This window comes from Bombus huntii, chromosome 6 (assembly GCF_024542735.1).
Source record: "Bombus huntii isolate Logan2020A chromosome 6, iyBomHunt1.1, whole genome shotgun sequence".
NCBI classification, from domain to species: Eukaryota; Metazoa; Arthropoda; class Insecta; order Hymenoptera; family Apidae; genus Bombus; species Bombus huntii.
The window spans coordinates 7,940,817-7,955,394 of record NC_066243.1 but is presented as its reverse complement, the minus strand read 5'-3'; the positions used below and the strand labels follow the sequence as shown (position 1 = coordinate 7,955,394).

Below are 14,578 nucleotides of genomic sequence, written 5' to 3'. Positions count from 1 at the left end.
TCCACTACAAAAATACGTTACAAAAAAATTTCGTAGGCAATACAATTTTTTTCCGAAAATAATGTTAAGAGCTAATACGAACGACCCACTAAACCAGAATTCTAACTGTGTCAATACGCGAGATTATGCACGCATATACATCCGGCAATATAGCGCTTAGTAGCAGCTCATCACTTACGCCCTTCTTCGACACGTACGAGCGGAAAAGGGGACGTCGATCGATGATGATACACGTTACTCGCGCTGACTGGTACATACTTACGAGCATTGTAAAATGGAAAGTGACGCAACTTTTTAATAATCCAGTCTTCGCAAATCCATTAATTGCTAAGGAACGTTGAGTTACATAGACTAATCTTCCTTGTCATAACATCGATCGTGAATAAACCACTCTACCTCTATTTTGATAGCGATTTTAACAAAGTTGAACTATGGTACAAAGGAAAAACATTTCTTAAGTCAGGCAGTCAGTATCAATATGACTATTGCTTTTTGTACAAAACGATATTAGGAAAGATTCAATACCTCATGAGGTATCAGTTTAGTTGTGACTTTTCTTTTTACTTTGAATGTACGGAAGTATAATTGCTAATGTATGTGTTGTAAAATTCATCATAAAAATAAACTAGAAAGTGGTATATATACGGGTGGTATCTATAATTGTTATCATGCATATGTTGCCATAGAAAGAGCTTACTTAAGGTGGACATGCGAGTCTTTGTACATTGAGTGGTGATCCTGACCTTTCGTTCAGGATATATTGTTGCCCTGGGGCTTAATCGTCACAATAAGATAGCACTAAAATTAAAAAGCAGTTTATTTTTAGAATCATATCGCATGATTGTATGCAATTTTATCGAATGAAGTAAAATATAAGAATAAATATACGAACAACAAGTTAGCACCATACATAGCTTAATGTTCCGCGTAAAAACACAACTCGATTTTATACGAAAATTAGATGTATCAATATTTGGTTATATACAATGTTAGCAATAATTACCTGACGTAAATAAAAACTTAATTTTTTCTGATATTTAAACGATTGAAATTTTATTTTAAAAGCGTCATTTTTTACAGGGAATTATCATAGGATTTCTTGTGCTAAAATCTATTGTAAACAAAAAGGGGTTAATAGAACTACTATATAATTTCTTGTAATTGTGACATTTGAGATTAAGAATTATACTTTACAGTATGCACGAGCTCAAGTAAAATTTTCCAGAATCTTAAAAGTAGCCTTAAAGTTTATAGAAAAACGATATATGATTATAATAAATACTGCTAAATTATAGCTATATTTCACAATCAACTAATTGCTAGGTTTCATAATTATCTGAGTTACGATTCTCCTAATAATAATATTTATAGTAGAATATTGATACTTCTATTCTATGGTTTGATAGTAATGTAAATACTACCTTTTCAGCCATACATGTAATTCAAAATTCCAAGTTTATTGTGTATCTATGATTTTCCTACAGTATATTTTAATTAATTGTAATATTTAATTAATGTACGCTATAATCAAACGTAACTAGAATTTTTGAAAAAAGAAACAGCTTAAACAATACAGGATCTCTGTGAAACGATGACTTCTAAAAAGAAAAGATTATATATATGTAAGTTTGTATAGGTATTGTTAATAACGGATTAATCAAAGGACGAAAAGGTGATCTGGTAATATAAAAAAAAGTTTACTCAGCACTCAGACAAAAAAGCAATAAGCTAACGGTAGCTACGAATCTAAACACTTGTTAAGCAAACCTTAATATCTCGAATAGTATCTAAGTAACTGATATTTGGTATTTAAAACGTCCTGCTTGACAAAACTGTTCACTTGACCATCCTTTTTTCTTTTTTCTTACTTTGATATCAAGATTATAATTTCCTGTAAAGTAAAATATATTATGTGTAAGTATAAATCTCTCTATAATATACATACGTGTATAGTACATACTTGTATTTATTTTCGCTTATTTCTATTATTAACTATGAAAATAGAAGGAAAGTTACGAACAAGTCATTCTTTAAGTAAGGAATTTTATTAGAAAAGAGTTAAATAACTATTATGATAAATATATGTTCCTATAAATATAATGCTACCTGAAACATAGAAAAATTTAAAAATAAAATTACGCAAGAAATATGTATGTAGATTTCATAAACAAGTTTCATCAAACGAATCTACGATTGCAATTTATTAATACTTATCACACGTCGATCAATATTGGCCTTCGATTCGTAAGATTTACGCACTATCGATCTTCGAATCGGACTCACTTGAACGATCAGGAAGAAGAAGACTCAAGGTCGAAGATCTCTGGCAGTCTTGCGGGGTACGATTACCTGCGCGAAGAGATCGAATCTATTCTTAACAGCAGCACATTTCGCGAGCGAAAGAGCGCACGAAGGTTTCTTCAACCTTCTCCTTTAACCAACAATCCTACGTTTGAACTTTTCGTCTTTTCAATTTCTAAAAAATGTTTCAAGCGCATAGAACACGAAACTTCGACAGATTATTAGAAAAAAATCGCAGCTACCAAATTATAACATATCTTTTTAAATGTTTACAAAAAAGCACTCTTGATGGACGAATGATTAACGTTCGTTAATTTATTTTCAAGCGATCGAATTTTTTGATGTTCAACGACGGCATACTATTTTTGTGGAACACGCAGCTCAGCCTATTAGTCTCTTGTTCAATGAAACAAAATCCTAGTAAGAGGATAAAAACGAATGCGGTTAAGTTACAAAACCCGGTTCTATATACCGGTGAATTTCCTAGAAAGCAGCAAGAGAATGTCCGAATAGGCTTCGTTGTTAGGTCGTCTCGATTGCCGAAAGTGAAGGAAGATTTGACTTTTTGCTCCGATATTAACGGAACGGCGTTAACCCCGAGGGGCCTCTCGGTAGTACAGACCGAAGGGGTAGAGGGGAACGTAGATATAAAGGAGAGAGCCCCGTGCTCCAGGGGCTTAGTACCGTTCAAAGATGCAGGCTGCTGAGATGATGCGTGGTACCAGGACCGTCTACAATCTTGTGTTTCTAATATCTCTCTCGATTGCTTATGTCCGTGAGTAGAAGGAATTTTTGAAATTCCCGCGTGAACCAAGCGTGTATTCAAATCTACATGGTGCTTATTATAAATTGTTACGGGAACAAGTGTTAAGTTGTTTGTGTGCCTTCGGGATATTTGTGATTCGAGTAGCGATCAAATGATTAATGGAATTCATCGATATCATGGGAAGCAAGTGTATAGACGAAATAGCTAATAACGGGCAAAAGTGTGTTGAATATTTGTTTAAATATCGTTCGTCCTTGGTAAACTATGACGGATCGGAGTTTATATTTTGCGCAAAATATTTGCTTATTTTGATTGGTACAATTTGCCCACGGGTTTCCTATTTCATATAATACTCAAAAATAACTATACGTATGTCGTTTATCAATTATCAATAATACAATGTGATTCGCAATTATAAAAAATAAATTACACATGCATGACACGCGCGAGTATTTTTTGTAATACAAGACTAGTGCACGCTGTCATATCGCATTATAGTATTATAAATTATCGTTTGTCAAAATCTACAACTTGCTTCGTTCCGATATCAATTTACTTTTGGTTTTTCATTCGATCCTAATTTCTTCTAGATTCCTATCCACTCCAAGTATTACCTGTCATCCCAGGCTATATTCCGGTTTATATACGGCATGGTGATCAACCATTGGAGGAAATAAATCCTGCCTTAGCCGAGGCATTTCACGAAGGACCAAGCTTATCCAAGGTGACTAATCCATTTGAATAATTTAACGATAAACAATAAAAATTTGTAAAAAGAGAATTATGATTGTAATAGTTAATAGCATTTTACGAACTAATTCTTCTTTACTGGTCGAAATTAATAAGCACAACTATAGTATCGAAAAGTTACTACAACACAAGTTACTTTTTTAAATAATTCCAGCTTTTTATTTCACTCGTTGCAATGCGATGGCAATCGCGATATTTGAATGTAAATTCGTAAAATGTCAAAATCTTTCCTTTAATTGTTGTTACAGAAAACCGATTTAGATAATACTTCTGATTTTCCGGCTATTATTCTTGAGGAAGGCGAAATTAATAAGTACAACGTTCACCCTGTAAAAATTAGACAAATGAGCAGTCCTTTTAATCCTAAAGATGAAAAGAATAGCAAATTAACAGAGGGCGATGTAAAAAGACATCGAGAGAAACACGTAAAGAAAATAATTGCTTCAAAACCTGTGGTTAAAGTATGAATCTCATTTATTTCGTATGTTTTTCATGTTGTTAAAATATAAATCAGGAAAACACCAAAAAACATAATTGCTCTTTTTCTAAATCATATAATATTGATTAATTTCTAACACTTTTCTTACCAAAAATGGATATTGCTTCATGATGGTAATATGCGCATTAACAACGGATGATGCGAGAGTGCGGAAAAAATATTACCGCCAGTTCGATTAATCGTAGTAATTGCTTTTATGTCCTATATATTTTCACCTGACACCTGCGTAAATGGTTAATCTTAGGGAGAGATCAATGACTCATTAAATCGTCTGTTCTTTTCATTTATTCTATCATAATACATTAATAGCGATAAACTAATACTTCAATGATCATCTCAAATAACTTGAAAAACAAAATTGAACAAAAATTCATTCGTGTAAACCTTTGATCACAAATTACGTATATACATACATGTACACATTGATTAGGTACATAAACAGTATCTATACACTTGCATCGATGGAAGTTATTACTCTTGAGTACATGAAAGACATAAGTCTAATATATGCTAACAAGAAAGATATTCCTAGAATCAATCAAAAAAGAAATGTTTAGAAGTGCTTCTTTCTCAAACTGGATATGTCAAAACTATATTAAAAAAATTCATGTTTCACGCTTCATAATTACCAACATTGCCGAACGTGTTATTGCTACATATACTAAGTCATGTGAGGGTTTCGTCTGAAATCAGAACACAAACAAAAATTAAAGTACTTCTAACCATTAATCTTCTTGAAAGAAATAAATTATATCGGTTCTAACGGAACATACAGTTGTAAGAAATATTCGTAAATCCTATCACTGAAGTATTAGAAGAAAATTATAAATTAGTAGCTAACGAACAATTACGAATCTGTATCGATATCTTTTCTATTGTAATTAGTAAAATATATACGGAAGATTGCAAAACGAAATATGATTTCTTTGTGAATATTCTGTAAATATAAAATATGCAATTGAAGTTAAATTTACAAAGGGCAACTTACAATCCTCATTTTGAAAAATATAAGTTATAACGATTTCATTTAAAATATAGTAGTTATCATTCTGTAGTAAAACGAATTCAAAACTATTATTCAAATGTGTGTACAATTGGCAAAATTAATATTTTATTTTTAAGGTTAATCCATTAACTGAAGAAGAAAAAGCAGATCTTGAAAACTTACGAACTGATATCGGGGAAGGAATAACAAATTTAGATAATATACACGATTCCAATTTGCATCTTTTAACATCGACTTTGGATAAATCGAATCAGGAAACTAACGAACGAATTTCTAGTGGAACTAAATTGAACGATCGAATCATCACCGACGATTCATCGTCAATATCTAAGGATCTTGCGCAACATCTTACTGAAGAAAGCCATCCGACAACTCAACTCACGATAAATGATAAACCACCTGTCAAGGAACAACCATTTTCGAATGTTTCGTCCAATGTTCAAAAAACAACCCATTCATCAAAAACGTTACCGACACCAGAAGAAGGACGAACAGAGAATCGATCTAGGAAATTCGAAGTGAAGATGATAATATGATCGGACTTAAGATGATAAGATGATAATATAGCATTTATAGTGAGATTTATTTATAGCAATATGAACAATGTAGAATTATGTGATAAAACTTGTCCAATGGATTTTAAGATTCAAATGTTTATTGTCAAGTGTTACAAATCGAATTACAATATTGTGTACTATGCATTGTCGATCTACGAGAATACGTCATGCCTATTATGCTCGAATAAAGATATTTTAAAGATAGGATACAAAATAAAATAGACTGCGAGCTGTATTCGAATTACATTTATATCAAATATTTTAACAACAATACATCAGAACTGGAAGAAAAAAAATCGTGAAAAATATTTGCAATTACATTATAAAATTGTTTAACTTCCTTTCAATTGCAACAAATATATAGTTACTGATATAGTTACAATTATCATATTTACATGTATTGTTTACCTAACAAAAGATAATGAATTCAAAATTATCACCGGGTATTTGAATCTTCTATGAAACACGATTATTTCTTGATAGTCTCTTATCGGCTTTCTTCTGACTGATCGACTTTTCCTTCATTAGGAATATTTTTGTGCATTTCTATCCTGTAATTATTATTAATGCGATTTAAAATAAGCAGAGCAGATACCACGTCAAATCCATTGGTTCTGGACATTTTCGGAGCAAATTTTATATTTTTAAATGTATTTTCCTCAATCTTTATATCCAAATATGTTCGTCGATCTTGAAGAAATCTTTCACTCGACAAAATGAACGTATTATTTCCAAATACACAAGCAAAAGCTGGTAAATTCTGCTTCACTTCTGGTATATAAACATCATGAATTGCTCGACAATGAACGTTCGATGATTTCATCTGTTTCTCCGAAGAATTCTGGAAATATTTGTCCTCGTTTCGATTTATGAAATTGAGCCTGAACTGCCCTTCCTCCTTTATTTCTTCGTTTATTTTTGAATTTCTGGCATCTTTTGACACACTGTCAAAAATATTTGATTTTAAACTGTGATGCGTCGAAGGCTGATTTAAATTAGCCACTTGAACTTTAGCAATTTTCGACAAAGAGAATATTAAGCACGATTCCTTACTTTCATAAGGGCATATGTGCTTGCTTTCACTTAAAAATTTCTGTTTTTTTTCATTACAATTTCCGACACAAGTAGTGTGGTTTATTTTCCTATTTGAGCGTTCACTTTTGATTACCTCGGAGTCGAAGTTTTCATTTATGTTTTGATCTTGTATCCTCGAAGCACTATTTGCAATATTAGATTGAAAATTTCGATTTTCAATCGCCTTGTTTTCAACATATAGAATAAAGCTGAATAATATCACAATGAAAAATAATGATTTACGAGGCATCGTACCGGAGATGATCAACTTGCCACTGTTATTTTTCGTTCACGTATCTTAAAGCGTCCAGTAACAGTCTGCGACGAGATAGATACTGACTGTGCCAGAAAAACAATGTGAAGGCAAAAGCAAGCAAGGTGCATGGGGACTGAAGATTGGGCCGTTATGTCTACTGTGTTCATTTCGTGCGCACTGACCTTATCTCCTGTTTGGACATTGTTCGAATACCACCGAATTTGGCCCTATGTATCTTTCCAAGAATTTAACATCGACTTTGATCCTGCGTTCTGAGGGATGTTTCACTATTCTTCTCTAACATATAATCGTTAGTACACATCTATACTTAAATGCAGAAATATTGTATAAAATATTATTTATATAATTTTAAAATACAAGTGAAAAATTGAAAAAACAAAAAGTGAAAAGAAATAAACAAAAGTGTATTTATATTTTGTTGTAATAAATTTGGAATTAAATTTATCGCCAAGTATTATAATATCCATGTTTATTATAATAATGTTATATTATATATTAAAATTATATATTAAAAATATTTATTTATATAATATTATTAATTATTATATAAATAATATAATAATTATAATTATTAATTAATAATATTAATATAATATTAATATTATTATATATTAAAAATAAAAGAGGTATACATTACATTTTGTATCTATAAATTATATTCACATAAAATTCTTAGAACATTAATGTTATACATTTACGTACATATAATGGAATTTTGAACAGTAAAAAGTATAACGTATACTCATTTACTAGATTCTCAGTGCACGTATATTGTGAAATATACATGAAAACAAACTGGAAAACATAATGTCTGTAAAACGTAAGTATATGTATATATTCTTATTATAAATAGTATTATATTTTAAAGATATAGCTGTATATTATATATACAATGACGGGCGGAAGAAAGTTTAAAAGATATCACTATATTTTAATTTTAGGAAAGAGAATTCTATTCTACAAAAACAATGAATAGATATATATCAAAATAGACGATTGTTACTAACATAGTAAAAGCTGCTGTCCTTGCGCTTATACTACATTATTGCCATTATTGATTACAAGAATTTATATTTACGTAACTCTCCCTGTCAAAATTTTATTTTAATAAGATGATCTTTCAGGGTGATATCGTGTTTTATATACATTATTTTTTAAATACAACATAATAACAGAGAGGAAATGAGTGTCCACGCTTATGCTTCTGATTGTTCCCGGACTAGTGCTGCGCCATGCGGCGAAGTGCTGAAGGCAGCATATACAAAACCCTATAAAATTAGAGATTTGCTCTATTTGATTGTACACTAGCATAGGCAAGAACCTATTAAGTTCAACGCTACAAGAACCCTCGCATTTTAGCATTTTAATGATATTTTAGGATTTAGAATAATACAATTACATAGTTCTTTTTCTATTCAAGATCGAATATCGATAAGCCAACAATACAATAATAAATCTTTTATATTATTGGCCCTTTTTTATGACATTCTTATCAATATGCCCGTAATATTTTTTAATTAAAATGATATGATATTGTAAGCGAATTTCGAGGAAATACAATCTATTATTTATATAAACGCATCCCGATTTATACAAGACGCCGCATTTATTCAGGATGGTCTCAGATAGAAAAGTAGGGACGAACATTTCTGTAGAACCGTACAATTAATTAGGTTCTTGTAGCATGGAACTCAATAGGTTCTTGTCTGCGTTAGTATATAACAAAAAACAAGGCAAATTCCTAACTTTAAATTTAAATACATAGATTCTTGTATATGCCAGCGTGTTCCACCTTCAACACTATGCCGCATGGGGCAGCACCTGTACTGTGAAACAACCAGAAATACGGGGGTGAACACTCTCATCTCCTTTCTAGTTCTATAGATGCGCGATGTGATGTCAACAACGTGCATGTAAGATGTAATTTGTGCCTTTTACGTTGCACATGTTAGTGGAAATGTGCATATTTTATTATTGTTTCTCTGCTGATGGCGTGATTCTGTAATTTTCGATTTATTACCAAGTAAGAAACATATCGTAACAAAAAATATTGATTTCGTTAATATAATAAAAAGTTAATATAATTTGTGACTTTTAGGATTAGCATTTTAATGATTATTTTGCTTCTTACATTTAAAGATAAAATATCAGTTATTTGAAGACAAATTTTTTAAATAAAAGTGTTGTCCGGAATTGTAAAATATATATAAATAGCCAAAATATAGCATTACAAGGGTACTTAACCTAACAATTTTTTAATTATTGTCTGATTTTCTTTACACTATCACACATTTACATTCAATTTAATTTTTCAAATTTAAAGCTGTGACAAGATGGCTGGCCAGCAACATCCATTCCCATCTGGGTTCCCTAGTGTACAACAATCTGCAATGAGAACGCAGTTTGGCGGAGGACAGATGGTATCTGGCTTAATGGGGCCACAACAAGGTAGTAAGTATAACGTATTATAAGTATTAGTTACAGAAAGTGACCAAGAGGCAAATATTAGAGGAATACAGTAATATTAATACAAAATATTGATAGGTATGGTAAATCCACAACAATTTGGAGTTGGTGTAGGAGTCGGAGTCGGAGTTGGTGTAGGTGGAGTAGGCTCCAATACTATGGGTATGCCCAGTGCTCAACAAGTATTGGCACAACAGCAACAACAACAGCAGTCAGTTGCAATGCAACAACAAGTACAACAGATGCAACAGCAACAATTACAATTACAACAACAGCAACAAGCTGCAATGGTACAACAGAGTAATCAAGCAAGCAACCAAGCTACAACACCACAAACTCCTGTTCCACCTACGCAACCACCACCTCAACAACAACAACAAAATAAAGAATTTAACACTGCTAGTTTATGCAGATTTGGTCAAGAAACTGTACAAGACATTGTTAGTCGCAGCCTGGAAATCTTCCAAACATTAAGAGTTCTTCAACCCCCAAATGGTATAATAAGATTACTTAGTTGTATTCGATATACATTCAATTATGTTATATAGCATTATAATTTTAGGCATGGCACAAGGTGCAAATTTAGCTAATGAAAAAAAGAATAAAGTACAGGATCAATTAAGGACACTTAAGTTATTATTTAGACGTTTGAGAGTAATTTATGAAAAATGCAATGAAAACTGTCAACTTCAAGGTATGGAATATACGCATATAGAAAGTCTAATTCCTTTAAAAGAAGAATGGGATATGAAATCCGATGAGAAAAAGACTTCTGAAGCCTACAGACTTGCTTGTGAGGAAAGCAAGGAAATCATGGAAGTAAGTATAAACATTAATATAAAACATTGGAAACAAATATTTTTTTCATAAATTAAAATGTTATATTTAATTTTTTCAGCAAGTGGTATTAAAAAATAGACATCTCAAGGAAATCATTGATCACTTAAGACGTATTATTTCGGAAATAAATACAATGTTAAATATGCGTCGTTCGTGAATTGTAAAATGTAAATAAATATTTATATAAGTTACTAAAAAAAAGTTGAAAAATAAAAGTATTCTTTTCTATGTAACATAAGAGAGTTAATATTACTTACTTGTATTTTGAAGCTTTACTATTCTTTATTAATATCATGGATATTTAGATAAATAATGTCACTTGCTCTTAAAACAGCTTCTGGAATTGTGCCTAATGGTGTTTCCAAGTTCCGTACAAACACTTCTAAACAATCCACATCACAACCTCTAAATTGAGCAGAAACCTGTGTATTTTCATACAGATAAAATTCTGCTTGTTTACCTATAACAAATAATTTATGATTACATGATGAATCTTTTCAAATAATTCTAGTTAGCCTTAAAATAAAGATAATAATAATTCTAATTGTAAATTTATCATGTAGTTTCTTTGTGTTTTATATTCCTAAATTGTTTTATTTATAATATTTTTGACATTAAAAAAATTAATAATTTATGTACATTCGCGCATTAGGCTAAGTTTTTTTTGATACTGGCGCCACATTTGAGCAATTTTATACTCAACTGCTCTAACTTCCTGGAAAGCTGCTATTATAAAAATTTAAACAAGATTATGCATTTATAGGAATGTTAAAACATTTTTTTATTCGATTGAAGAAAAAGGAAATAGGTTTAAAAAAGTGCTATTTCATACCAACAATTCCAGTAATTACACGAAGAAATCGTTCGCGCAAAAATGCACGTGCTTCTTGCTTTTCAGGAGTCGCAAATTCCACGTTTATATTATCATTCAAATGTGTACTATCTTCAACTGAACCAGTCATTTTGTCTGCAAATTCGTTGATTCGTAAAAGTAGACTTCTTCTATGGCGGAACTAAAGCAACACGATATACATATATATATAGATAGTGTCGCTATAATGCCCGCCAAATTTAAAAAACTAAAATAATGTCGCAGCTTAATATTATGCCTGTATATTATCTCTTAAATTATTATTTCTATTAAAATAATGTATTTGTGTAAGTAATGAAAAATTTAAAAATAATTTTAATAATAAAAATTTTTATATTAAGAAAATTTGATATTATTACTATAAATAATAATGTTAAAATTAGATATTTAATATGCATAGTAAAACCCACATATTTTAACGAAGAAACTTAGGCACAATTAACATATTTTCGACCATATCTAGAAAACACACTTTCACAAGATAGAAGATGAGGGCAACCCGCAGGTTTTGAATTTTGTCAAATAGATTCCTCAGTTTCTTCTCATTCTTGTTCGGAACATCAAGCAGTAACAATGAATTTCTCGATCTTTGTGCTTTTAACTGTATTTATTAACTGCGGTAGTAAGTATTTATATTTATGTTAAATATAAGTAATAATAAATACATTTACATTCCAGTGGAATTGTATCATTAATTATTACGCTTTATTTAGGAATACGTTACAGAGTTACAGCAACGACAGAAAATTTAGAAGTAATCCATAGATCATTAAGAGCAACAACTACAGATAGTGATAACATCCAGATGCCAGAGAAAGAAATTTCTCGGATGGATACGTCTTCGAAACAAAACTCGGTTACATTACAAGGCTTAGAGAAAATTGCGAATATGAAGATCGACTCTTCGAACAGGAAATCTAAAATTTTAAGAAGCTTGGCTTTTCTAGCTGGTTTAAGTGTTGGTGGTTTAGCAGGTGCAGCGTCGTCCGATGTAAAAACCTACACCAAATTGCCACCGTTGAGTGTGAATGTTGGTGCTTCTCGAATTTCACCTCAAGTTGCTGCAATTTATAATCCTTATCCTTACGTGTCGTATCCTTATATATTAGCCACTCCTTTCGGAATTTATCCTTTATGGGATCTACTACGGTCACAGTCAATTAATGGGATACAAAACAATTTTCAACCATTAACACAAAATCCGCAAGTATTGAACTTGTTCGATAACAAACCAACTGATCTGCTAAATAATAGTGACGAATATGTAGAGGAAGCTCAGAAAATTGAAAACATCAAAAATCCGAACGACACTGAAGATACTGACAAGAGTGTAGACTCCCAAGTGGAGGGCGATCGGAACGCGGAAGAGAAGGTAAGGATTTGGTAAAGTGAGCAAATAGAAATTAGACCAGAAAATTATCTGATATTTCATTTTTCATGGCATTTAATTTAAAGAGATATAATCATCATTTTAGTATACGCATTATGTACGCGTTTTCTATAAATATGTTTATACATTTAAGTATGTGTTTAACTTTTATTTGTGCCATATAATGAACTGAAATATCACTTATCAACCTTATTTTTTAAAAATTTATCATTCAATAAAAATTGATTTAACTATGTGTTTATAAATTATTATTAAAATATTTAAAAAGTATTTCGAATTTTTTGTTGAATTTTGCTATAATTGTAAAGATCTAACAATTAATATGAATATTATAGGAACATTGCATATATAAACATTGCTGACATAATATTTCATATAAATATGTTTAATCACAAGTACGAAAAATGAATTTAAGCTTAATTTCTTCTAGGTTATTGAATAATGTCCTGCTTTAACTAGTAGTTTCTACAATACTTTATTCGTATTACTATAAGTAACATATAGGAAGAGTACATAAAGTGGTGTAGCAGATTAAAAATGAATATCAAATTTCGATAGATATCATTACACATACATTATAAAGCTGACTTTTGTTATAAGAAAATAAGAGAAATATTTAATAATTTATATAATCATCTCATTTAATATAATTTATAACAGTATCTCATTTGTTAACAGATACAATCATCTTCTGCTATTGCGTGCATTATGCGAAAAGGAGTTAATACGAAACAAGGCAACTTGGTGAAAGATATTGTCAAAGAACGTGAAAATGCTGATAGTTCGTTAATGACATCGAATCTACAAACTATAAATAAAGCAATGGTTCCTACCAACACAGCTAGTAGAAATACGACTCAAATTTCAATGACAATCAATACTACACAAAATTCAACAGCGAATAACAACCAAACAAATCCACCTTTTTATGGCTATTATGAAGGATATCCACAAGACATAAACCAAATCGATTTTACTACGGAATCGTACGAACATAAATATCACGATTACGAACATACTAATTACAATTTACCTTCTTATGACAAACCTGTGAATTTTTATTCAGATAACAGATATAACTATTATTCCGTACCACCTGTTGATTCTTATCCATCGAGTCAGTTTCATCAGGATCCCGAATATCCGCCTAACGACTATAAACGATTTTTCTATACATCAGATAATACACCACCATTTACCAATACTGATTTCAGACCTGTAGCCTAGGATCATTGTAACGTATAAACCACGTAACAATGTAAATGCTCGTGATAGAGTAATATGCTAATAAATAAAATATTTTATTCTCCAATTAATGAAATAAATTTCATGATATATTTTTAAAAGATATAATTAAATGTATAATATAACATGTATTCAGTTACATAAGTGTTAAATGATTATTATCGGTCAGTAGAATGATTTGTATGTATTGTATGAATTGTCTCTTAGTATATATATATGCATGTATATGTCCTAGTTGGGTGTAAATAACTATGTCCTTCATGTACTATACTAACAATGTGTTGTGTACCTACGTTGGATAGATCAGTAATAATTACGGATTGCTTCATTACATTCCTTTAATGAACACGTTCTCGTATAATTCAAAAAATAGTTTAGAAAACATTACTACATAATATGTATTGTGAAAGAATAAAAGTATTTCTACTTCTGTTGTTTACTTCAATATTTCTATATTATTATTACGAAACAAGTAAGTATTACTGTGCATGTAATATTTCTATTCGATAATGCAATTCTATGATTACAGACGCTAT

At 30.7% G+C, this 14,578-nt stretch overlaps 5 protein-coding genes across 8 annotated transcripts; 3 read left to right on the top strand and 2 right to left on the bottom strand.

Moving 5' to 3' along the window:
• Nucleotides 1-2,857: 2,857 nt before the first annotated feature.
• LOC126866907 (uncharacterized) lies at nucleotides 2,858-6,269 on the top strand. The gene is made up of 4 exons (XM_050620905.1): nucleotides 2,858-3,076; nucleotides 3,658-3,791; nucleotides 4,066-4,278; nucleotides 5,439-6,269. Exons 1-4 carry the CDS (start codon nucleotides 2,995-2,997, stop codon nucleotides 5,856-5,858), a joined length of 849 nt encoding a protein of 282 aa, XP_050476862.1. The 5' UTR covers nucleotides 2,858-2,994; the 3' UTR covers nucleotides 5,859-6,269.
• On the bottom strand, nucleotides 4,584-11,566 carry LOC126866910 (gem-associated protein 7-like). Its single transcript, XM_050620909.1, has 3 exons — nucleotides 11,369-11,566; nucleotides 10,794-10,996; nucleotides 4,584-4,999 (listed from the first exon to the last, which is right to left on the bottom strand). The coding sequence occupies exons 1-2, from the start codon at nucleotides 11,496-11,498 to the stop codon at nucleotides 10,812-10,814; spliced, it is 315 nt and encodes a 104-aa protein (XP_050476866.1). The 5' UTR covers nucleotides 11,499-11,566; the 3' UTR covers nucleotides 4,584-4,999; nucleotides 10,794-10,811.
• Nucleotides 6,111-8,041, bottom strand: LOC126866908 (uncharacterized). 3 transcript variants are annotated; one of them, XM_050620906.1, is made up of 2 exons: nucleotides 7,392-8,041; nucleotides 6,111-7,292 (listed from the first exon to the last, which is right to left on the bottom strand). In XM_050620906.1, exon 2 carries the CDS (start codon nucleotides 7,201-7,203, stop codon nucleotides 6,367-6,369), a length of 837 nt encoding a protein of 278 aa, XP_050476863.1. In that variant the 5' UTR covers nucleotides 7,204-7,292; nucleotides 7,392-8,041; the 3' UTR covers nucleotides 6,111-6,366. The 3 variants fall into 3 exon arrangements, with proteins under 3 accessions (XP_050476863.1, XP_050476864.1, XP_050476865.1); XM_050620907.1 differs by having other exon boundaries at nucleotides 6,111-7,096; XM_050620908.1 differs by having other exon boundaries at nucleotides 6,111-6,823.
• Nucleotides 9,564-10,805, top strand: LOC126866906 (mediator of RNA polymerase II transcription subunit 30). 2 transcript variants are annotated; one of them, XM_050620904.1, is made up of 4 exons: nucleotides 9,564-9,678; nucleotides 9,775-10,191; nucleotides 10,259-10,515; nucleotides 10,595-10,805. In XM_050620904.1, exons 1-4 carry the CDS (start codon nucleotides 9,564-9,566, stop codon nucleotides 10,691-10,693), a joined length of 888 nt encoding a protein of 295 aa, XP_050476861.1. In that variant the 3' UTR covers nucleotides 10,694-10,805. The 2 variants fall into 2 exon arrangements, with proteins under 2 accessions (XP_050476861.1, XP_050476860.1); XM_050620903.1 differs by having other exon boundaries at nucleotides 9,564-9,681.
• Nucleotides 11,567-11,889: 323 nt separating the features above from the next.
• Nucleotides 11,890-14,463, top strand: LOC126866902 (uncharacterized). The gene is made up of 2 exons (XM_050620896.1): nucleotides 11,890-12,779; nucleotides 13,476-14,463. Exons 1-2 carry the CDS (start codon nucleotides 12,213-12,215, stop codon nucleotides 14,022-14,024), a joined length of 1,116 nt encoding a protein of 371 aa, XP_050476853.1. The 5' UTR covers nucleotides 11,890-12,212; the 3' UTR covers nucleotides 14,025-14,463.
• The last annotated feature ends 115 nt before the right edge of the window (nucleotides 14,464-14,578 follow it).